The 22,905-nt window shown below is 53.6% G+C and overlaps 1 protein-coding gene across 1 annotated transcript in view; it reads left to right on the plus strand.

Annotated features, from left to right (window-relative positions):
* MAP2K5 (mitogen-activated protein kinase kinase 5) overlaps window positions 1-19,347 on the plus strand; it is a 175,026-nt gene extending 155,679 nt beyond the window's left edge. Inside the window, exon 22 of the mRNA XM_071568130.1 lies at window positions 19,147-19,347. Coding sequence (XP_071424231.1) covers window positions 19,147-19,251 — 105 coding nt within the window. The 3' untranslated portion in view covers window positions 19,252-19,347. The remainder of the gene's footprint in view (window positions 1-19,146) is intronic.
* Window positions 19,348-22,905: the final 3,558 nt, after the last annotated feature.

The following is a 22,905-nucleotide window of genomic DNA, read 5'->3' on the forward strand; positions in this document are numbered from 1 at the left end:
CTCCCTGACAAGGAGAAATTCTGACAGGCACCAGCCACGTGCCAGGTGTGAAGGAAAGGGCTCTCTCCTGATTTCCCAAGGAAAAAAGGGACAGAGCCAGGTTTCAGGTGCTGTAAATATAGAATCATTTAGGCTGGAAAAGATCACCCAGTTCAGCCATTAAATATAGATGATAAATGTTCAAGTGTAGCTCCAGTCTATCAATTCAGACCCACAGTGGGCAAGGAGTTCTGGATCAAATCCTGGATGCACTGGAGGCAAAGTCAACATTTCTCTTGACTCCCTTGGTGCTGGATTTCACCCCAGGGCTCAGGATGCTCCTGTCACTGTGTGTTCATTATTCTCCTTGCTCAGGGGGGGCTTAGGAAGAAAAGCCATGTATTAGTCCAGGTGGCAGCATTGCTCAAGCTGAAATTGGGAAAGGTGGCTCAGGAATTCTCCCCCTTCATCTTTCTATAAAAGGGAGAAACCCCCATCTCTGTCCTTAGGGGTGTGAGCTCTTTGTCACTGGAGAAATCAGCTCTTGGAATAGGGAAATACCTTCTATCAGTGTCACCAAATGGAGCAATAACAGAAATTTGGGGATGGTGACAAGGTTGGGTGGGAGTGGTGGGGTGGGAAAGTGTTGTCCTCATTCCCTGCCTTTGCCCAGCCCTTGCTGGTGGGATCAGAGCCTTTCTGCAGCAAACATCTGACTTCCTCACATGCCCTCAAGCTGCACAATTTTCAGCACTTGGGAGGGAAATGTGGAAAGTAATGATTTGAGTTGGCTCGAAGAAGTGTTGGAAAACTGAGGGAATTGGACAAGAACAAATTGGCAACAGCTTAGAGTGATAGAGTTAATATTTTTGGTTCCTGGAGTCTCCTGAGCTTTGCAGTTTAATTTGAGCAAATGTTTCATTTGGCACTTCTGGTTGTTCTGGAGTTCTCCAGGCACAGGGACAAATATTTACATCTCACTCTTTTCTGGTGGCAGATTTACAAATCTTTCAGTCACTGCACGTGGAGAGTTTGTGCATTTGTCATGTTGATCTTTTTATGTCAGCTGTCTTCTTTATTTCAAAAATCTAGGAAAATAAAGCCATTCACAGTTCCCAAATCAGAGCCATATCTTTAATTCCCAGCATATTGTCCTTTCTGCTCATTGCAAATTCATCAAGGAATTCCCTTTGACAGGCAACTGTTGCAGTCTAGGTAGGATTTGTGTCATGAAATTGGTGTTTTAAATGGATTCAGACACTCTGCACGGATTAAATGGCTGGTGCTTCTGCAGGAGCAGCTACTTGTGGGGCTGCACTCTGATCAGCACCTCAGGACACTCCTGCACTCTGATCAGCACCTCAGGACACTCTGATCAGCACCTCAGGACACTCCTGCACTCTGATCAGCACCTCAGGACACTCCTGCACTCTGATCAGCACCTCAGGACACTCTGATCAGCACCTCAGGACACTCCTGCACTGATCAGCACCTCAGGACACTCCTGCACTCTGATCAGCACCTCAGGACACTCTGATCAGCACCTCAGGACACTCCTGCACTCTGATCAGCACCTCAGGACACTCTGATCAGCACCTCAGGACACTCTGATCAGCACCTCAGGACACTCCTGCACTCTGATCAGCACCTCAGGACACTCCTGCGCTCTGATCAGCACCTCAGGACACTCCTGCACTCTGATCAACACCTCAGGACACTCCTGCACTCTGATCAGCACCTCAGGACACTCTGATCAGCACCTCAGGACACTCCTGCACTCTGATCAGCACCTCAGGACACTCCTGCACACTGATCAGCACCTCAGGACACTCCTGCACTCTGATCAGCACCTCAGGACACTCCTGCACTCTGATCAGCACCTCAGGACACTCCTGCAGCATTAAATAAGAGCAGGAATTGCCTGGGAGGGAGCAGAGTACAAAGCAGGAGAAGGAGCCAGGGCTTCTCAGTGCCGTGTGTGCATTGTGCCTCCAAATCCCTTAATCAGATTTGTGCCACTCCGTCCTCCCACCCCCCAAATTCAGCTGCAGGATCAGGGCCTGGAGTAGTAAAAAATCAATTAATGCCACTTTCTCATTTGTGTGGCTGACAAAAGAAAAACCCCCTGTATATAAACAGGGGAGGGGAGGTTGTTAATCGGATTTTCCTGCTGATTGACGGCGCTTGGTGGTGACAGCAACTTTCCTGTTCAGGGCTGGCTTTTCCTTCTGCCTTTCCATCCAAGCTGTGTTTGCCCTGCTGGAATTGCCTCTGGTGCCCCTGGCAGAGCCCCTTTGTCGGTGCCATCCCCGGTGGGCACGGGGAGCAGCTGGTGGTGCCAGAACCTGTGCCACGCACAAAGAGCTCCGTGATCCTGCTCTCGGGGTTTCCAGAACCCCCCAGAAACCTGTTGAGGATTCCAAGGAGCTGAGAGATGTGAAATGAGTGTTAAGTATTAGTGATGTGGAGCTGAGGGCCCCGGGGACACCGGAGATAAACAGCCACAATTACGGCAAAGCTGCCAGAGCAAACAGCACTGAGCACAAACAGATGCCCTGCCCGTTTGGGGGGATTGATTGGAGGGCACCAAGGAATCGATTTTTGTCTTGTTTGCTCTTCCAAACCCCCCTCCCTGATCAAGTGGGAGGCTGAATATTTCATGGCTCCTGCTTGGGGTTCATTTCTGGGGGTCCCGCTTGGCGTGGCTGGTCCCGGCTCAGCCTGCCCAGGGAGCAGCCAATGAAGGGCCCCCGGGTTCCAATGGGCTTGGCAGGCACTTCAGGTGGGTTCCAATCAACCTCTGGTGTTCACAGCCTGCTCTGCTCACTCTTTTGGAAATTAAACAGGATTTTTTTAATTTTTTTTTGCCCCATTTCCGAAGCCACAGCCCCCCCTCCAGAGCCGGGTTTGTCCAGGCTGGAATCCCAGAGCACTGAAATTCATTGTGGTTTGTCCAGGCTGGAATTCTAGAGCGTGGAAAGCCATGGAAAAGTTCACAGTGGGTTTGTCCAGGATGCAATTCCAGAGCATGGAGAGCCATGGAAATGTTCACTGTGGGTTTGTCCAGGCTGGAATTCCAGAGCACTGAAATTCATTGTGGTTTGTGCAGGCTGGAATTCCAGAGCATGGAGAGCCGTGGAGAAGTTCACTGTGGGTTTATCCAGGCTGGAATTACAAAGTACAGCAATCCATGGAAAAGTTCATTGTGTGTTTGTCCAGGCTGGAATTCCAAAGCATAGAGAGCCATGGAAAGGTTCACTGTGGGTTTAACCAGGATGCAATTCCAGAGCATGGAGAGCCATGGAAAAGTTCACTGTGGGTTTGTCCTGGCTGGAATTCCAGAGCACTGAAATTCATTGTGGTTTGTCCAGGCTGGAATTCCAGAGCGTGGAAAGCCATGGAAAAGTTCATTCTGTGTTTGTCCAGACTGGAATTCCAGAGCATGGAGAGCCATGGGAAAGTTCACAGTGGGTTTGTCCAGACTGGAATTCCAGAGCATGGAGAGCCATGGGAAAGTTCACAGTGGGTTTGTCCAGACTGGAATTCCAGAGCATGGAGAGCCATGGAAAAGTTCACAGTGGGTTTGTCCAGGCTGGAATTCCAGAGCATGGAGAGCCATGGGAAAGTTCCTTTTCTGGGGTTTTTTTCATGCTTCTGGCAATTGTTGTTATTTGTGTACAGCATTTTCCACTCCGAGGTTTGGGTGAGAAACATTTAGGAGATTGTTTCAGTTTTCACTTCAGCTTAGCCATTTGCTTTGTAATTATTTTCCCCCTGTCATGGTTTCAAAACTTGGAGAAAAGCCCTCTTTTCTTGCCTAGTGCAGGGGAACATTTAGTCCCTGTTTGAAGGAATTACTTCATTAACCAGCTGTTAATTTTTGCTGTATCAGCTTTTAATTCCTGCCAAGCTCTGGTGCCAACAGGACCATTCCTGGGGACACCTCTGCAGGTGCATCTCCCTCAGCATCAGAGTTCAGGTCAGGTGTGCCTTTCTGGTGGGAATCCCCTGCTCTGTCAGAGCCCCCACTCTCTCATTCTCATCCCAGGCAGGTCCTGAAGCTTCTGAATTGAATGAATTTGAGATGAAGCCACCCCAGAAGGTTCTCCAGGCACACACCTGAGGAGCTCCAGCCACTAATGGGTGCTGGGTCTGCAGAACAGACCAGAGCTGCTCCAAAATCCTCCTCTGCCATCCCTGAGAGGCTGGCCCAGCCCTTCCCTGGGCAGCTCTGCTCCTGCTGGGCACAGCTTGCCAGTGTGGCCATAGTCCAGCAGCCCTGGCCACTGTCCCCACAGCTCTTGACCCTGAGATCAGCTCAGCTGGTTAAAACTTGGCTGTAACAATGCCAAGGTCATGGGTTCAATCCCCCGTGTGGGCCACTGACTTAAGGGTTGAACTCAATGATCCTTGGGGGTCCCTTCCAGCTCAGAATAGTCTGGGATTCTGGGATTCTGAACCTCAGCAGCACTCACAGGAGGCCAACTCCAGCTGGAGTTTGGTTTAAGAGTCAGAGCAGAACAGAACAGCTTTGCTGGGGGTTGGTTTGGTTCACTCAGCACCACGGGAGAGTTACTGAGTTAACAACAGAGAGCAGGAGCACTCAGCAACAGGACAAGGGGGCACGATGGGCTCAAGCTCTGCCAGAGGAAACTGAAGTTGGAGAGCAGAAAGAAATTCTTTGCAGAGAGAGTGCTCAGGGATTGGAATGGGCTGCCCAGAGAGGGGGTGGATTCCCCATCCCTGGAGGTTTTTCAGCTGAGCTTGGCCGTGGCACTGAGTGCCATGATCTGGTAAAGGGACTGGAGTTGGCCCAAGGGTTGGACTTGCTGATCTTGGAGGTCTTTTCCAACCCAATCCATTCTGTGATTCTATGGATGTGGCACTGAGTGAGAATCCACCATGTCTTGATCCAATCCCACTCAGTGCCCTGGGCTGGTGATCACAGTAGGTTGGATCAAGGGTTGGACTTGATGACCTCAGACGTCTCTTCCAACCCAACCCATTCTGTGATTCTCTGATTGTGGATTCCCCATCCCTGGAGGTTTTTCAGCTGAGCTTGGCCGTGGCACTGAGTGCCATGATCTGGTAAAGGGACTGGAGTTGGCCCAAGGGTTGGACTTGATGATCTCGGAGGTCTTTTCCAACCCAATCCATTCTGTGATTCTGTGATAATGCTGGTGAGGGGACTGGAGCACAAGTGCTGTGGGGAGAGACTGAGGGAGCTGGGGGTGTTCAGCCTGGAGAAGAGGAGGCTCAGGGCAGAGCTCATCACTCTCTACAACTCCCTGACAGGAGGTTGTAGCCAGGTGGGGGTTGGTCTCTTCTCCCATACAACTGTCAGTAAGACAAGAGCACATGACCTTAAGCTCTGCCAGGGGAGGTTTAGGTTGGATATTAGAAAGAAATTCTTTGCAGAGAGAGTGCTCAGGGATTGGAATGGGCTGCCCAGAGAGGGGGTGGATTCCCCATCCCTGGAGGTTTTTCAGCTGAGCTTGGCCGTGGCACTGAGTGCCATGATCTGGTAAAGGGACTGGAGTTGGACCAAGGGTTGGACTTGATGATCTGGGAGGTCTTTTCCAACCCAATCCATTCTGTGATTCTGTGGATGTGGCACTGAGTGAGAATCCACCATGTCTTGATCCAACCCCACTGTGATCACCAGCCCAGGGCACTGAGTGCCCTGGGCTGGTGATCACAGTAGGGTTGGATCAAGGGTTGGACTTGATGATCTCAGAGGTCTTTGATTCTGTGATTCTATGAACTGCTGAGGAAAGAATGGTCTGCAATGGCCAAATGACTCCTCTGTGCCACAGCCAAGCCCAGAAGGCTGGAGGAGTGCAAGGCTGGTGGTGCCACAGGAAGGACACAAAAAGCAGCCCCATCCCTTTGGGGTCCTGCAAGAGTTGGGGCTGAGGTGTTGGAGTCAGGTCCCTCCTGGGCAGTGGAGCTGCTCCCTGTCCTGCTGGTCTGACCTGCTAAATTCCCCCTGAGCTTTCACTGCTGAGGAGTTGCCAGCTGGCCACACCAAGGGGTGTCTGAGGTCTGATTTGGGGACCAGCAGCCACCCAGAACTTCAGAAGAAGGTGGAAAAGAAGGATTGTAAACATAACAGAAGGATCTGTGTTGGTGTTTAAAAATGGCAATCTGGGTAGACAGTTCCTCTTCAGGTTAAGATGCTGAGGTTTGAGTTAAGCTTGTTCTTCCTCTTGCTCCATCCATTAGGCTTGAGACTTATTTGAAGGCAAATTCTGTGAGTTGCAGGAGAGTTTTGGTGCTTCAACAAAATTAAACCAGCTGAAAATCCCTTGCAATTAACTTTCCCAGGGCTTTGGTAACACTTAATCTACAAATAGATAAAAAATAAGGGGGGAACCCCTACAAAAAGAGTCCTCAAAAACCCCCAGACAAACAAGAACTGCAACTCCAAGGCTTCAGTGCTTGGTTGTGTGATCCATTTCTCTTTCTTTGATATGCTTTGTGTCAGCTTGTCACCATCAGAGGGGAAATCATTGCTGTGCTAATCTAGGCAGGCACAGTTCTCAGGCTGACCTGGGCTAATCTGCCTTTGCAATTTCAAGAACTATGTTTGACTCCTCTGAAAGTAACCTTAAATTGTAGTCTTGTAAGAATTCCAGAGCTGTATCCTTCACTCCTTCTCCTAATGAGGTTATGACCAAATGCTCATTATAATTGCTTTAGACTCCTTTTAATTTTCAAGCTTATTAATCATAAGAAGAGTTATTTAAAATTGCATAAATTAATCTTAGATTAAAAGCCCATCAAAGCCTCGAAACAATTAAGAATAAGTAGGATTTCCCTGGGGCAGCAAGTTTTATTTTAATAGTGTAGTCAGGTGGATATCAGAACATTGAAGTATGGTAGTGATTAATGTATGCAAAATTTAAATGAGAGTTTTTAAATGGCAAATCTAAATCACATATTGACCTAACTGTAGGCTTTAACTGCATTGTCTGTCAGATATTTAAACTGTTTAGTAATCAACATTTTAATTACACTGTATGTTAGGGAGGCCAACAAACAAAATTCCACAGTTGCTGATGTTCTGTGTGCAGCTGTTGGGCAGGTTGGGCTCTGCCTCTGGTGGAGGAGGGAGGGCAGAGAGGAGCTCCAGGGAGGCTGATGGTGCTTGGATTTCCTTCTGGATGTCTCCTTGTTCCTGCTGCATCTCCAGGAAACACCACCAGTCAGTGCCTGGAGCGTCCAAGGCCAGGTTGGATGGAGATTGGAGCCCCCTGGGCTGGTGGGAGGTGTCCCTGCCCATGGCACGGGTGGCACTGGGGTGGCTTTGGGGTTCCTCCAACCTGGACTATTCTCTGAGTCTGTGATTCCCTGGATTTGGCCCAGGCTTGGAGCAACCTGGGCTGGTGGGAGATGTCCCTGTTCGTGGCAGGGGGTGACACTGGAGGGGCTCCTGCAGCCCATACACCTCTCTGAGTCTGTGATTCCCTGGATTTGGCCCCAGGCTTGGAGCCCCTTGGGCTGGTGGGAGGTGTCCCTGCCCATGGCACGGGTGGCACTGGGGTGGCTTTAGGGTTCCTCCAACCTGGACTATTCTCTGAGTCTGTGATTCCCTGGATTTGGCCCCAGGCTTGGAGCCCCTTGGGCTGGTGGGAGGTGTCCCTGCCCATGGCACAGGTGGCACTTGAGGGGCTTTAGGGTTCCTTCAGCCTGGGCTATTCTCTGAGTCTGTGACTCCCTGGATTTGGCCCTGCCATGGGGCTCTCAGGGCAGCAGCACCAGGCTCTGGGGCTGCAGGGGTGGTACTGAAGGGTCTTTAGGATTCCTCCAGCCCATGCCCTTCTCTGAGTCTGTGATTCCCTGGATTTGGCTCCAGGCTTGGAGCACCCTGGGCTGGTGGGAGGTGTCCCTGCCCCTGGCACGGGTGGCACTGGAGGATATTTAGGGTTCCTCCAGCCCATGCCCTTCTCTGAGTCTGTGATTCCCTGGATCTGACCCCTGCCATGGGGCTCTCAGGGCAGCAGCACCAGGCTCTGGGGCTCTGGATGCCTCCCCAGGCACAGACAGTCTGTTTTGCAGACAGAAGACTGTCCAGTGAGGTTCTAGAGAGGTGTGTTTATTCCAGGCCTGGGTGCAGGGGAGAAGCTCCTCCAAAAACCTGCACACCTGGTCGAGTTACAACTGGTTGATATGCAAGTAAGTTGTACATATTTATTATTCTTCTTGCATAAACATTATTCTCATAGAGAGGGCAGGGATATTACAATGAGTTTCAAGAACTGATTTCCATTTTCTCCACCCTGTGCCACTCTTTGCACCTGTGCTGTTCCCCCTGGGAACCCAGGGCAGGGCTCTCTGGTGGGCTTTGGGGATGAAGTCAGTGGTCTTCCTCTCATGAACTCTTTACCTTTTGCTCCAAACTGCTTCAAACCAGACTTGTTGGCAACTGCAACTGGTCTAATTGGTGAACTTCTCTATTTGTCTTGTTCTTTTGACGTATTTTCTGATTTATCTTCATTTCATGGGGTATCTTGGCTGTTTTAATTAGTGCAAGAGGCTCTGGGGCCTCTTGGTGTGGCATCTTCAAGGACAGGTCTGTACACTGTGAGTTTTGCTGTATGTTAGACAGGGAATTTTATACTACTGAGCAAACTCTGTGACAGGTATATCAATTAATAATGTTATCAATTAATAAGTCCCCCCAATCAGTCCTTGCCCTCAATAGTGGCTGCTCTGAGGACAGGAACCAGGAGAGAGAAGTGGGCCAGCAAACACTGGGGCCCAGTTCAGGCACAGCCCTGCAGTACTGGGAGAGCTGGGGGTTAAACCTGCCCTGCCATTGCTGCATGGGAGGGACAGGGAGGTGTCACTGCCCTGGCTGCAGCTTGGGGACACTGGGGACACACCTGCTAGACCTGCTGAGCCTCCCAGCCCCTGCTGCTTCAGCTGCTCACACTTTGCTTTAAAGGGGAAAAAAAAGCCATCCTAAAACTCCAAAAGGAAACCAAGAGCTGGCACAGCCACCTCACACCCCAACAGGGTCCTGCAGGAAACCAAGAGCTGGCACAGCCACCTCACACCCCAACAGGGTCCTGCAGGAAAACAAGAGGTGGAAAAGCCACCTCACACCCCAACAGGGTCCTGCAGGAAAACAAGAGGTGGAAAAGCCACCTCACACCCCAACAGGGTCCTGCAGGAAAACAAGAGGTGGAAAAGCCACCTCACACCCCAACAGGGTCTTGCAGGATCCTTGTGAAAGGAAACCAAGAGATGGAACAGCCCCCTCACACCCCAACAGGGTCTTGCAGGAAAACAAGAGATGGAAAAGCCACCTCACACCCCAACAGGGTCTTGCAGGAAAACAAGAGCTGGAACAGCCACCTCACACCCCAACAGGGTCTTGCAGGATCCTTGTGAAAGGAAACCAGGAACTGGAGCAGCCACCTCACACCCCAACAGGGTCCTGCAGGAAACCAAGAGCTGGAACAGCCCCCTCACACCCCAACAGGGTCTTGCAGGAAACCAAGAGGTGGAACAGCCCCCTCACACCCCAACAGGGTCTTGCATGGTCCTCTCACTCTGGGCATGGTCTGTGTCTCTGGATTAACGTGTGCTCAGCCTTCAGATTTGCTGCCCCACTCCAGCCTGAGGAGCTGGTGGAGCCTCCCCTGAGGGTGCTGTGACACCTTCTGTGCCTGTGAATTCTCCATGTTTTGGGAGGCAGCAGGGAGAGAATTGGCCTGAGGATTCCTGGCTGCTATTCCTGGCTGTGGAGCCGCCTCGGCCGCGTGCAGAGCGAGCAGATAATTAGAGCAGCGTTTAGTGTGGCTTGTCCTTGGAGAGAGGAGCTCTAGATGTGCAATCCTGCTCTGCTGGAGGAGGCAGGGGGTGCAGGGATGGAGTCTTGCATGTGCTGAGGTCGCTGGAGAGGGATGTGGGGTCAGCTCAGGGTTCTTTGGGTTACTCAGCACTTTCCAGGTGTCCTGAGGAGCTGCTTCAGCTCCAGAGCCAGGACTGGGGTTTGTCCTGGTGGCTGTTTGACTTTCTTCCCCATAAACATGGGAATGGGCAGGAATTTCCCCTGTAAATGGCTGTAAATGGCATGGACACCTCGGTAGCAGCGGGAGAACTGACTGGGATGTGCTGTTGGACAGCCAGGTTGGAATGTTTGGGAATTGTAGGGCTTGTGCTCCTTGTGCCAGCCAGGCTGTCCTGATGGAACATTTGCAGTGGCTTTGCTTTGAGCAGAGCAGAGAGGGAGGGCAGGGGGCATCCCACCTGCCCCAGGAGCATCCCACCTGCCCCAGCAGCGTCCCACCTGCCCCAGGAGCATCCCACCTGCCCCAGGAGAATCCCACCTGCCCCAACAGCATCCCACCTGCCCCAGGAACGTCCCACCTGCCCCAGCAGCATCCCACCTGCCCCAGGAACGTCCCACCTGCCCCAGGAACGTCCCACCTGCCCCAGGAACGTCCCACCTGCCCCAGGAGCATCCCACCTGCCCCAGGAGCATCCCATGTGCCCCACAGCATCCCACCTGCCCCAGGAGCATGGGCAATGCTGTGGTTTGGTCCTGGTTTCCACTGAGTTAGTGCTGACATGAGCTGCAGTTCTGAGAGAGGTTCTGACTCGTGGTGGGGTCAGGTGGAAACAAGTCCCACGTGTCCCCTGGGGCTGTGCAGAGCTGGCTCAGGGGATGCTCTTCCCAAGCCTGAGCAGCATCCCTGTGGATTAGGGAGTGGGAGGAGGTTTGCAGTGTTCCTTTTTTCGTGTTTGTGCAGGAGAACCTCCGTCCTGCTCCCCAGGGATGGGCAGTGCAGCTCCATGGGCAGGGCAGCTCCGTGGGCAGTGCAGCTCCATGGGCAGTGCAGCTCCATGGGCAGTGCAGCTCCCCAGGGATGGGCAGTGCAGCTCCATGGGCAGTGCAGCTCCCCAGGGAAGGGCAGTGCAGCTCCATGGGCAGTGCAGCTCCATGGGCCGGGCAGCTCCGTGGGCAGTGCAGCTCCGTGGGCAGTGCTGCTCCCCAGGGATGGGCGGTGCAGCTCCATGGGCAGGGCAGCTCCATGGGCAGTGCAGCTCCATGGGCAGTGCAGCTCCGTGGGCAGTGCTGCTCCCCAGGGATGGGCAGTGCAGCTCCGTGGGCCGGGCAGCTCCATGGGCCGGGCAGCTCCGTGGGCAGTGCAGCTCCGTGGGCAGTGCTGCTCCCCAGGGATGGGCAGTGCAGCTCCGTGGGCAGTGCAGCTCCATGGGCAGTGCTGCTCCCCAGGGATGGGCAGTGCAGCTCCGTGGGCAGTGCAGCTCCGTGGGCAGTGCAGCTCCATGGGCAGTGCTGCTCCCCAGAGATGGGCAGTGCTGCTCCCCAGGGATGGGCAGTGCAGCTCCGTGGGCAGTGCTGCTCCCCAGGGATGGGCAGTGCAGCTCCGTGGGCCGGGCAGCTCCGTGGGCCGGGCAGCTCCGTGGGCAGTGCAGCTCCGTGGGCAGTGCTGCTCCCCAGGGATGGGCAGTGCAGCTCCGTGGGCAGTGCAGCTCCATGGGCAGTGCTGCTCCCCAGGGATGGGCAGTGCAGCTCCGTGGGCAGTGCAGCTCCGTGGGCAGTGCAGCTCCATGGGCAGTGCTGCTCCCCAGAGATGGGCAGTGCTGCTCCCCAGGGATGGGCAGTGCAGCTCCCCAGGGATGGGCAGTGCAGCTCCGTGGGCAGTGCAGCTCCCCAGGGATGGGCAGTGCAGCTCCATGGGCAGTGCAGCTCCCCAGGGATGGGCAGTGCAGCTCCATGAGCAGTGCAGCTCCATGGGCAGTGCAGCTCCATGGGCAGTGCATCTCCATGGGCAGTGCAGCTCCACGTCCACCCCTGCCCACCCCTGCAGAGTGTTTTTCCTCACCCCCTCAAGCAGGGCCTCCCCTCTGCCTGGGAAGCCTCCCCCGGAGCAGCCAGCAGGGATATTTATTTTCTGTCTTTGTGTTGAGGCTGGGCAGGCTGTGCTCCCCTGCACACTGGCCTGATGGAGCCGTGCCCAGCCAGCGTGCAGTGCCCCCAGCCCTGATGTGCCATTAATGAGGGGTTAATGTGCACTCCGATGTTTTGTGGACTGTGGGTTCATTACACTTCTGAGTGCGAGGTCCTCGTGCAGAGCGCCCAAGGTCCCATTGCATTATATCATGCAATAAAAATACCCTTTTCATATCACAGGCTAATAAACTGTATTTGAAATGCTGTCTGAGGGCACTGCCATTGTCTTGATAGGCTGTGGCTGCAACAGTTGGGATCTTTTTATTGTGCTTCTTGTGATGCTGAATTCAGATTTTTTTAGGGAAGTGCATCGTTTGTCTGTGCTGTTGGAACAAATGGAGCTGCTCAGGCTGGGAGGGTTCCTGGGAATGTTGGAAGGATGGCACCATTGCAGCCACTGCACTGCTGCTTATTCCCAGTGTTCCTTGCTTAGGGATGAGATATTTTCCTGTCAGTTCTAATTTCCTGCCCTCCCCAGTCAGCCTCTCACTGCCCAGGGGAAAAAGCACCAGGAGAGGATGTTGTGGGTCAGATCTGGGTGTGCTGTCCAAAAAAAGAGCTTTATCCCTGCCCACCATCTGGGGTTCAGGTTCCTGTCCCTGTCCCCAGCCCTGTCACCTTTGGTGCCCCAGGGAACACCACCCTGCCCTTTGGTGGCTGCCTGGCATTTCACAGGGGGAATGTGCTTTGGTGCCATTCTAGGGTGGCATCTGCCTCTTTCATAGACCTTTAGCCCAGTCTCCCAACAAACCCTCACTCACTTTGTGCCTGGAAAGTGCCCTGAAATCCCAGGGGAGTTGCTTTAGGGCTGTTATTTCTGCTCTGCCTCCTTTGGACTGAACCTCCTTGGTGCTCTCCACATTATGTGGTCAGTGGCAAAGGAACCTGTTTGTGGCAGAGATTCTGCTGGATTTGTGAGAGTCAGTGTGAGCTGTTCCATTAGAAGGGTTCAGGTAGCTCAGACTGGGGGCTCAGATTGGGGGCTCAGATTGGGGGCTCAGACTGGGGGCTCAGACTGGGGACTCAGACTGGGGACTCAGATTGGGGGCTCAGACTGGGGGCTCAGATATGGGGCTCAGACTGGGGGTTCAGATTGGGGGCTCAGACTGGGGGCTCAGACTGGGGGCTCAGATTAGGGGCTCAGACTGGGGGCTCAGACTGGGGACTCAGACTGGGGACTCAGGTTGGGGGCTCAGACTGGGGGCTCAGGTTGGGGGCTCAGACTGGGGGCTCAGACTGGGGGCTCAGATTGGGGGCTCAGGTTGGGGGCTCAGACTGGGGGCTCAGGTTGGGGGCTCAGACTGGGGACTCAGGTTGGGGGCTCAGACTGGGGGCTCAGGTTGGGGGCTCAGACTGGGGGCTCAGACTGGGGGCTCAGACTGGGGGCTCAGATTGGGGGCTCAGACTGGGGGCTCAGACTGGGGACTCAGGTTGGGGGCTCAGACTGGGGGCTCAGACTGGGGGCTCAGACTGGGGGCTCAGATTGGGGGCTCAGACTGGGGGCTCAGATTGGGGGCTCAGATTGGGGGCTCAGATTGGGGGCTCAGACTGGGGGCTCAGACTGGGGGCTCAGATATGGGGCTCAGACTGGGGGCTCAGACTGGGGGCTCAGACTGGGGGCTCAGACTGGGGGCTCAAACTGGGGGCTCAGATTGGGGGCTCAGACTGGGGGCTCAGACTGGGGGCTCAGACTGGGGGCTCAAACTGGGGGCTCAGACTGGGGGCTCAGACTGGGGACTCAGACTGGGGGCTCAGACTGGGGGCTCAGACTGGGGGCTCAGATTGGGGGCTCAGATTGGGGGCTCAGACTGGGGGCTCAGGTTGGGGGCTCAGACTGGGGGCTCAGGTTGGGGGCTCAGACTGGGGTCTCAAACTGGGGGCTCAGATTGGGGGCTCAGATTGGGGGCTCAGACTGGGGTCTCAGACTGGGGGCTCAGATTGGGGGCTCAGACTGAGGGCTCAGATTGGGGGCTCAGACTGGGGGCTCAGACTGGGGGCTCAGACTGGGGGCTCAGACTGGGGGCTCAGATTGGGGGCTCAGACTGGGGGCTCAGATTGGGGGCTCAGATTGGGGGCTCAGGTTGGGGGCTCAGACTGGGGGCTCAGACTGGGGGCTCAGATTAGGGGCTCAGACTGGGGGCTCAGATTGGGGGCTCTGGGGGCTGCAGAGACTTTGTGTCCCAGGGGGAGTTTCATCTCCCTGGCACAGCTCATCCCTCTGGAGCAGAGCTGCTTGTGGGCACTTGGGGCTGGAAAATGCCCATGGATCTGCAGTCCTGCCAAGGCTGCCATGGCAAGTCTCTTGCAATAAGCTCTGGGTGGGTTATTATCAGAAACAAAGACTTCTCAGGGCAGAGGAGAAGGCCATGAAAGCAAATTGCTGAATTTTAAGGGTAGGTAAAATTATGGAACTTTTACCCTTGAATAATGGCAATTTAATTGACTGGGCTAAATGATTGATGGTTGGTGAGCAATGAGTTTGAATTCCCAGGGCTGGGTGTTCAGGGGGGCACTGCCCTTTTAATTTCATGTCAGATATTTAAATCATTTCCATCCCCCTGTGCAAGGAGCTCCCCTGGAAGGAGTTAACCTGTCTGGGGGGCCACTGAACCTGAGCAATGTACCCTTTATCAAGAGAACCAGATGAGACAAGTTCATTTAAAAAGCCTGGTTTGTCATTGTTTATCTAATTTTCGGGGTTGACACACAAAATTAGGCTGCCTGACACTCACTCAGGGTTGTCCTGGGCTGTCCTGCCTGACCTCCAGGCTGAGGTGCTGCAGGAATCCCTCCCAGTGCATCCCAGCCCAGGGAGAGTCAAACCAGTTCCTGCCCACTTCAAACAGGTCCACACATCACTGAGCTTTGCAGTCTCAGGAGGAATAAATTCCCTTTTGTTGACTTTCAGTAGCATTTTCAAAATGAAAATTCCTGAGAAAAATAAAAACTGGTTGAACCCTTGTGATGGAATAGAATTTTATCTCCTGGGTTTGCTGTTCTTGCTCACCCAGCATGAATTGCTGAGGGTTTCTGAGCTGCTCTCAGTCACTGAGCAGTGACTTAAACCTGGGGGAAGGTGGAGGGATTGAAGTGCTCCTCATCTCCCTTAAAGATGCCAACACACCCCTGGCATCCTAAACCAGCACACGCTGGAAAGGCCACAGGAAAACAAAACCAGGGAGAAATGAAATGATCCAACCTTTTAAATCAGCTGAATAATTGAACTGTAAAAAGCTAAAAGAGTAATTAACAATCGTCTCTTTCCTTTGCAAAGCAAAACAAAACAACCCCAAAACCTGAGCTCAAAGATGAGCAACTTTTGCATCCTGTTTAACAGCACATTTATTTGTCATTGCCTGGGGCAGCTCCAACGTGCCCACCCTGTTTCTCTCTGCACTTCAAGCCCACTAAACTTATTTTTCCAAAGAAAATCAATGCTGGATTTAGGGATATTTGCTTTTTAAAATACAATGATGAAATTAAACAAAACTAGATAGATTTTTTTTTTGTAATTCTGAAACACAAATTTTTAGTCCTTTTTTTTTGACTGTGGCAGCAAAGGCACAAAAAGGAATAATTTTGGATTTTCAGCCTGTGTTGGGTGTGCTGATTTCCAGGTGTTTTTAAGGCAAGGGGATGGTCAGGATTTGGTTGGGAATGTGTGTAGAAGTCTGAGCAAATGGGAAATATTTGTCCCACAATAGCTCCAGGCTCCCAAAAAAAGTGTCACCTCCCCAGGCCCCTCAGGAACTGGGCACTGCCCCAGAAAATGCAGTTCAGGTTTCCACACCTTCCCCTTTCCTCAGTGTTCCCTTGCAGGGAATGTGCTTTGGAATATTTAAGGACAGCAGGTTGCTTGGGCTTGGTGGAGAACATCCTAAAGTCAGGATGTGTTTATTAGACTTTATGAAGTGTCCAAGCTGGTGGGATTCCATTTCTTCCTCCCTGAGGTGAGTTTATCCCTCTGCACTGGAGCTGTAATTCCTCCTGCACTGGTTTGGATTTTTGTCTGGTTTTCCCCCTGTTGTCCTTCCATCCCTGCCCCTTCTCTCCTCTGTCCCTTCCTGAGATATCTCCAGTCAAGGCTCTGGTTTTGGGAGGTCTCTGTGGTGCTTTGGTTGATGTTTGGAGTGCTCTGGGTGCCTGAAAAGGAGGGATTGGGTGCTGAGGAGTGACCAAATGTGGGGGGACTTCTGAAGATGTTTCCAAGAGCAGAAGGAAGAGCTGCTGGTCCAGCTGCCTGCAGACCTTGAAGGAAATCCTAAATAATTTCCCTGAGACATTTTTGGCTGCTGAGCCAACTGCAAGTCCCTCTGACATGGTTTGTGCTACATTTTCCCTCCAAATCTTGCTTCAGACAGGCCAAGGCCAGCTTTGATGGGCTCCTGAATTATCCACAGTTGTGCTCTGCTCTTTGCTGGGTGTTTTATTGCAGGTGCAGGTGGGTGGGCAGCAGGTTGGGTGCTGCTGGCTGAGGGATTAGAGCCACCAAAGTGGGATTGGAAGTGGATTTTGGAAGTAGATTTGGGACACTTGGGACCTCCTTGGGTTTGGTGCCTGACCTGAACATGCTCTGGGTTGTCCAGCAAGATCTGCTGGCACTGCAGTTGTAGCCTTGGTGGAAATCTCTGTTCTCCTTATTTAAAAACAACAAAAAAAATCTAAAAAAAACACAAACAAAACAGAATAAAAAAAAACCAACCCCCACCAGATTCTGAAAATCAGCTTGTGGGAAAAACATCCTTCAGCCTGAGACAAATCCCCACTGAAAACAGGGGGAACTACAGTGTGCTTTGCTTCCAAGAGAGACATTCCTGGGGAGAAAGGGGTGCCCAGCCCCAGGCTCCAGGGCAATGCCCTCCCAAATAGGGTGCCCAGCTGAGGTGCCAGCCTTGCCCAGCTCCCTGGGCACTGGGGAGCAGCTCAGGGACAGGGGATGAGCAGGAGGTGGGAACTGCTGTGGCTGCAGGGGGGTCTGTCTGAGGCACATCCAGGGCAGCAGGACCTGCCTGGAATTGCTGCCTGGAATTGCTGCCTGGAATTGCTGCCTGGAATTGCCCCAGTGCAGCTGCTCTGCCTTGCCTGGGCCTCCTCTTTGTTTCTCCTGCTTCTCTCCAGCAGCCTTGGCTGTTTTGTTTCAGAGGCAACACAGCTCCTTCCAGGCTGGCTGGCTGATAATAAGCATTTACTTTTCTTCCTGCACCTTTTTCACCCCCAAATACCCCAAACTGATTCTTGCAGCACCTTTTATTCCCCTTTTAACCACGAGCCTGCTGGAAATGAGGCAGCTTTGGGAAGGTCACAGGGGTAAATATGTGGCAGCTTGGGAATAAACACCAGGATTGCTGTCTCTGGATTCCCCAGAGCTGTTTCCTTAGGTAAGAACCAAATAAAATCAACAATATTCCACACTGAATCCCTGTAAAATGGTGAAACTCCAACATAAGTGGGATATTTGGAGTAGGAGCTAAAAAAAAGAGAGGATTCTGCCTTTCCTTAGTGTTCCTGATGTTAGACATGCAAGACCAAAGCTGAGGATTTTTGGTAGGCAGGTGTTGGGAGGAGAAAGGCACTGGCCATATGCTCAGTGCCTGGAGCATCTGTGTGCTTAAATGCATCATTTGCCCATCAGGCCTCTCCTCCTGGGAGCACCGAGCTGGGCTGCCATCCCTGAGCTCCCAGGGAGGAGCTGCAGCCCCTGGAGCTGCCCCTGCTCCTGGGGGACCATCTCCCAGTGGGACATTCCCAATGCAATCCCACATATCACACAATCCCAGACTATTCTGGGTTGGAAGGGACCCCCAAGGATCATCGAGTCCAACTCTTAAGTCAGTGGCCCACACAGGGGATTGAACCCATGACCCACACAGGGGGTTGAACCCATGACCCACACAGGGGATTGAACCCATGACCTTGGCATGATTTCGAGTTGCTCAGAAGGGTGAGGGGAAGAGATTCCCTTCCAAAAGGTGAATATTGGGGGGAAACATCTTTTTCTGCAGCAGTTCCAAGAAGCACACTCAGGAAGGTGGGTTGCAATGGAAGGGCAACACCTGGCCACAATTCCAAAGGTGTGGAGGTACAAGGGAGGGTTTGGAGCTCCAGCCTGATGGGAAGCACCAACAAATCTGGGAAAGAAAGTTCTGTGGGCTGGCCTTGCCCTGGAAATCTGTAATCACAGGAGAGCTGGGCTGTGGCCTCGGGTTTGAGGAGTTGGGTGGTCCTGTATCTCTGGGTTTGGGTCATCCTGTGCCTCTGGGTTTGGGTCATCCTGTACCTCTGAGTTTGGGTCATCCTGTACCTCTGGGTTTGGGTCATCCTGTACCTCTGGGTTTGGGTCATCCTGTACCTCTGGGTTTGGGTCATTCTGTACCTCTGGATTTGGGTCATCCTGTACCTCTGGGTTTGGGTGGTCCTGTGTCTCTGGGTTTGGGTCATCCTGTATCTCTGGGTTTGGGTCATCCTGTACCTCTGGGTTTGGGTCATCCTGTACCTCTGGATTTGGGTCATCCTGTACCTCTGGGTTTGGGTAGTCCTGTGTCTCTGGATTTGGGTCATCCTGTATCTCTGGGTTTGGGTCATCCTGTACCTCTGGATTTGGGTCATCCTGTACCTCTGGGTTTGGGTCATCCTGTACCTCTGGGTTTGGGTGGTCCTGTGTCTCTGGGTTTGGGTCATCCTGTATCTCTGGGTTTGGGAATCTCTGTCGTTGTTTTCTGTGGGATGTGCACATAAGGAAGGGATCTTAAAGCCCATCCCATCCCACCCCTGCCATGGCAGGGACACCTCCCACCAGCCCAGGTTGCTCCAAGCCCTGTCCAGCCTGGCCTGGGACACTCCCAGGAATGGGGAATCCACACCCTCCTCCTTCAGCAGTGGCACAGCCTGAAGGCCATGCCAGGAAGGGTCTGGGTCTGAACACAGTGAGCCAATGGAATATAAAATGGCTAACCAGGATTTCCAAGGAGTGTTGGGCTGAGGCCTCCAGGAGGAGTCTGAGCTCCCCATCCCTCCTTCCTCCACGGGAACATACGGATAACGCGGATCTGAGTTTGCATCACTGCTTTGGGTCACTGCTTTGACTCACTGGTTTATTGCATTTTTATGGCTGTTCCACTGGTTTTCTTGTCCCAAAGGGCCCTGTTTCCCTTGGCTGACTCTGCCTGTCCCCTCTGCAGGGCCACCCCTTCATCGTGCAGTACAACGACGGCAACGCCGAGGTGGTGTCCATGTGGGTGTGCAGGATGCTGGAGGAGAGAAGGTCCACCCAGGGGGCACAGTGAGCAGCCCAGGGATCCACAGCTGCTCCTGGCCCAGCAGCACCAGCCCCACGCTGCAGACTCACAGCTCAGCTGGATCATATTGGCCTCAAAGTGTTTTCTGGGAGCACCAGCAGAACCTCTCAGGGGGTCTGGTGTTGCCTTTTCCTCACCCGCCACATTAAGGAATCTTCTTCCCACCTTTCTTTTGCTGCTGAGCAATTTACAGATTATCTCCAGTTATACTGTACACAGCCTTGAAGCAAGTCTTTTATATCTCTATTTTTGGGCTATCAAATGTACTGGATCTTTCCTGACTCCAGAGTTATTTTTTACCTGTTGCTCTTGGACAAATGACACGGTGAGTGTTCAGAGGAATCCTGAGTGCAGAAAGCCACAAAATGCTGGGTTTGAACAGAAAACAAAAGCAGACAAGCAAATTAAAAGGGAAAGGGAAGTACCTGGGCTTGCCCAGGTGAGGAGTTGCCCTTCCAGAGGGTGTGTCAGGTGGATCAGCACCAATAAATGAGCAGGAATGCCTCTCCCAGCACTGGCTGCTGCAGGGCAGGTTTGCTGGGAGGGCCGAGCAGGGAAGACAACACCAAAGGGAGGACCATCCATGGTCAGGCTCTGCAGGCTGAGCCCTAAATCAGGAAGGTTTTGCTGAGGTAGAAAAAGTGAGGAGAAAGAGGACAGTGGAACCAGGCTGGGAGAGCTGGGGGGGTCACCTGGAGAAGAGAAGGATCCAGGGACACCTGAGAGCCCCTTCCAGGGCCTGAAGGGGCTCCAGGAGGGCTGGAGAGGGACTGGGGACAAGGGATGGAGGGACAGGACACAGGGAATGGCTTCCCACTGCCAGAGGGCAGGGATAGATGGGATATTGGGAAGGGATTCCTGGCTGGGAGGGTGGGCAGGCCCTGGCACAGGTTGGGCAGAGAAGCTGTGGCTGCTCCATCCCTGGGAGTGTCCAAGGCCAGGCTGGACAGGGCTTGGAGCACCCTGGGCTGGTGGGAGGTGTCCCTGCCCATGGCAGGGGTGGCACTGGGTGGGCTTTGAGGTCCTTCCCACCCAAACCATTGCAGGATTCCAGGATTCTCCTAAACAGGGAGCAGGTGCTGCTGGCAGAGCAGAGCCAGGGTGGGCAGAGACCTCTGACTGCCCAGGGACAGCAGCCCCAGCCCAGGAGTCTGCAAAGAGCAGCAGCTCTGGGGGTCCCCTCTGCCCCAAAGCTCCTGCCTGTGTGGCATCCCATGGCACTGTGGGGGCAGAGGGGGCTCTCAGGGCTCACCAGGCTGCAGGATTTCCTGGCTGTGCCAGCAGCCTGGGGCCTTCTCAGGAGCCTTTGGGCCTCCCCAGCTCTGACTCCAGCCCTGATGTTCTCCCTGCAGAGGGAGGGGCAGGTGCAGGTGGGTCAGGCAGGAGCTCCCAGCTCTGCTGGAACAGGAGAGGGCAATGATTGCAATGTCTCTGCTCTGTGTTTCTGGCTCCTGCAATTTCTGGGGACATTTGCACAACACACCGACACAGATTGAATCAGTCCTTGTTCAAGATGCTTATTAAAAGAAAGAAAGAAAACACAGACAAGGTGTGAGAGGCAGGTTTGGGGTGGGTCACTTGGGTGGGAGGAGGTTGGGGCTTTGTTTGCTTGTCTTTGCATTAGAAATAAACTTTTGCTAAAAAAAAAGAGTCTCAGGTAGTTTATTTTATACCACCAGCTCAACCTCCCCCCACAATTCAGTGAAACGTTCCCCCTGAACCACTTCAAATCCTAAATGTTACTCTGGAAGCAGCCTGGAAAAGACTTTGTTTCCTTCCTTGGAGGGATCGTTTGTCTTCTTTTGAAGTGTGGAGGTTGCAGGCGTGAACTTACAGACTAAAGTTTGTCTTAATTGCTGTGATGTCCCAACCTGGCTGGCAGTGCAATGAGGGAGCCCCCAGCCCTGCAGGAAGTGAGACATTCCCTCCCTGGGAGCCAGCCAGAGGATGGGCAGCTCTCCCTTTTATTTATCCCTCACACTCTGCATTAGCTTTCCCTGGATAAAACATCTCCCTCTCCAATTTAGTTGCAAAGTCAGCAAACCCAAGGCTTTTCCTCTCCCTTTTCCAGACTCTGCATGGAAGGTCTCACTGGGAAAAACTCAGAATGTCCCATCTGAGCCAAAACTTCCAATATTCTCCACTTTTCCCTGCCTGTGATCACTGCCAGGCAAAGCTCACCCTGTGAGGTGAGCCCATGGTAGTTTGCCCTTAAACCCAACACAGAATACATCCAAACACATCCTGCTGCCAGCATTCCAAAGGCAAAGTGGCAGTGATGGTTTTCCAGAGAACAGCCTGAAAAGCAGGAGGGGGGAAAGGGCACTGCAAGAGGTGCCCAACCTGTGCCCCTCCCTTGGTTTAACTCCTGTGGGGCAGGGATGGCAGTGGGATGGTGGTAATAATGGAGCAACCCCCAGGAACAGCTCCTGGGAGCTTCATTTGATCCCTGAGAGCACAAGCAAACGGGAGGTTGGAATCTGGGAGCTGCACTGGTGCTTTCCTGCCTCGTGGAGCTGGGTGGTCCTGCTGGGAATGTTCACCTGGAGGTACCACTGGAGAAGGGATGGAGCACAGGAACCCCCAGGGAGAGTGTGGGCAATGTCTGAAGCAAAACCTGGGACTTTGAGGGTTTGCTGGAAAAGCAAATCCTGCAGGGAACACAATCCATGGGCGAAGGCACTCTGGTGACAGTGGGACTTTGGCTGTGGGTGCACAGGAGCAGGAACACCTCCCTTGGCTTTGTGGCTCCAGCTGTGCTCCCCCTGCCCACTGCTGCCTGTGGACAGGACAACCCAGAGGGCACCACATCCACCCCACGGGAGGGGCACCTGGCACTCCCCTCCCCAGGGAGCTGCAGCCTTGGCTGGTGAGGGAGAGGAGGGAGGAGGCAGCTCAGGGGTCTGTCCAAGCCATGGCTCCACTCTGGGAGGTCAGTGACTGCTCCCAAGGGGTCCAGGGCACACAGGAGCCCCCTCAGCCTCCTTGGGCAGTGAACAGGAGCAGCAAATCCTTCCCCAGGGTGCCCAGCTGGTGCCCCCTGCACTGCTCCAGGGGCTGCCAGGCTGTCCCCAGCCTCTTGAGGACATCCCAGTGCAGGGACTGCACCCTTCAGGATGTGGAACTGGCAGAGATAAACATGGAAGAGACTCAAAAACCCCCGAGAGACCCATCCTTGCCCAGCTGCCATGGGCTGGCTCTCTCAGGAATGAGTCAAACACAGCTCAGGGTGCCCTCAGTTCTCTGAGAGCTGCAGGAGAACCAGCCGTGCCCCCTCAGCCTCTCCCGAGGGTGCTCAGGGGACTCCCTGCAGCCCTGTGAGGGTGTTGCTGGGTGACTCCTGCCCCACACGGCCCCACCCCTGCCCTGTAGGGACCCAGGGAGGAGCCAACCCGAGCCCCAGCAGCCGCAGCTGGGTGGGCACCATGTCCCTGTGGTGGGTGCCAGGCCCGGGGGGCAGAGGGGTTCCCTGGAGGGAGGGCATTTGGAGCTCACTGAACGATGGAGAGATCCCGAGATACAGCAGTTATTTAGGATAACTCATCTTCAGCATTCCCGGGGGATCCTCCCTGGCTGGAGGGTGCTCAGAGGCATCTGGAGGGATGGGTGGCTGCCACCTGACCTTGCTGCCTCATCCTGCTG

Source organism: Pithys albifrons, chromosome 13 (genome assembly GCF_047495875.1).
Source record: "Pithys albifrons albifrons isolate INPA30051 chromosome 13, PitAlb_v1, whole genome shotgun sequence".
Classification (NCBI taxonomy): domain Eukaryota; kingdom Metazoa; phylum Chordata; class Aves; order Passeriformes; family Thamnophilidae; genus Pithys; species Pithys albifrons.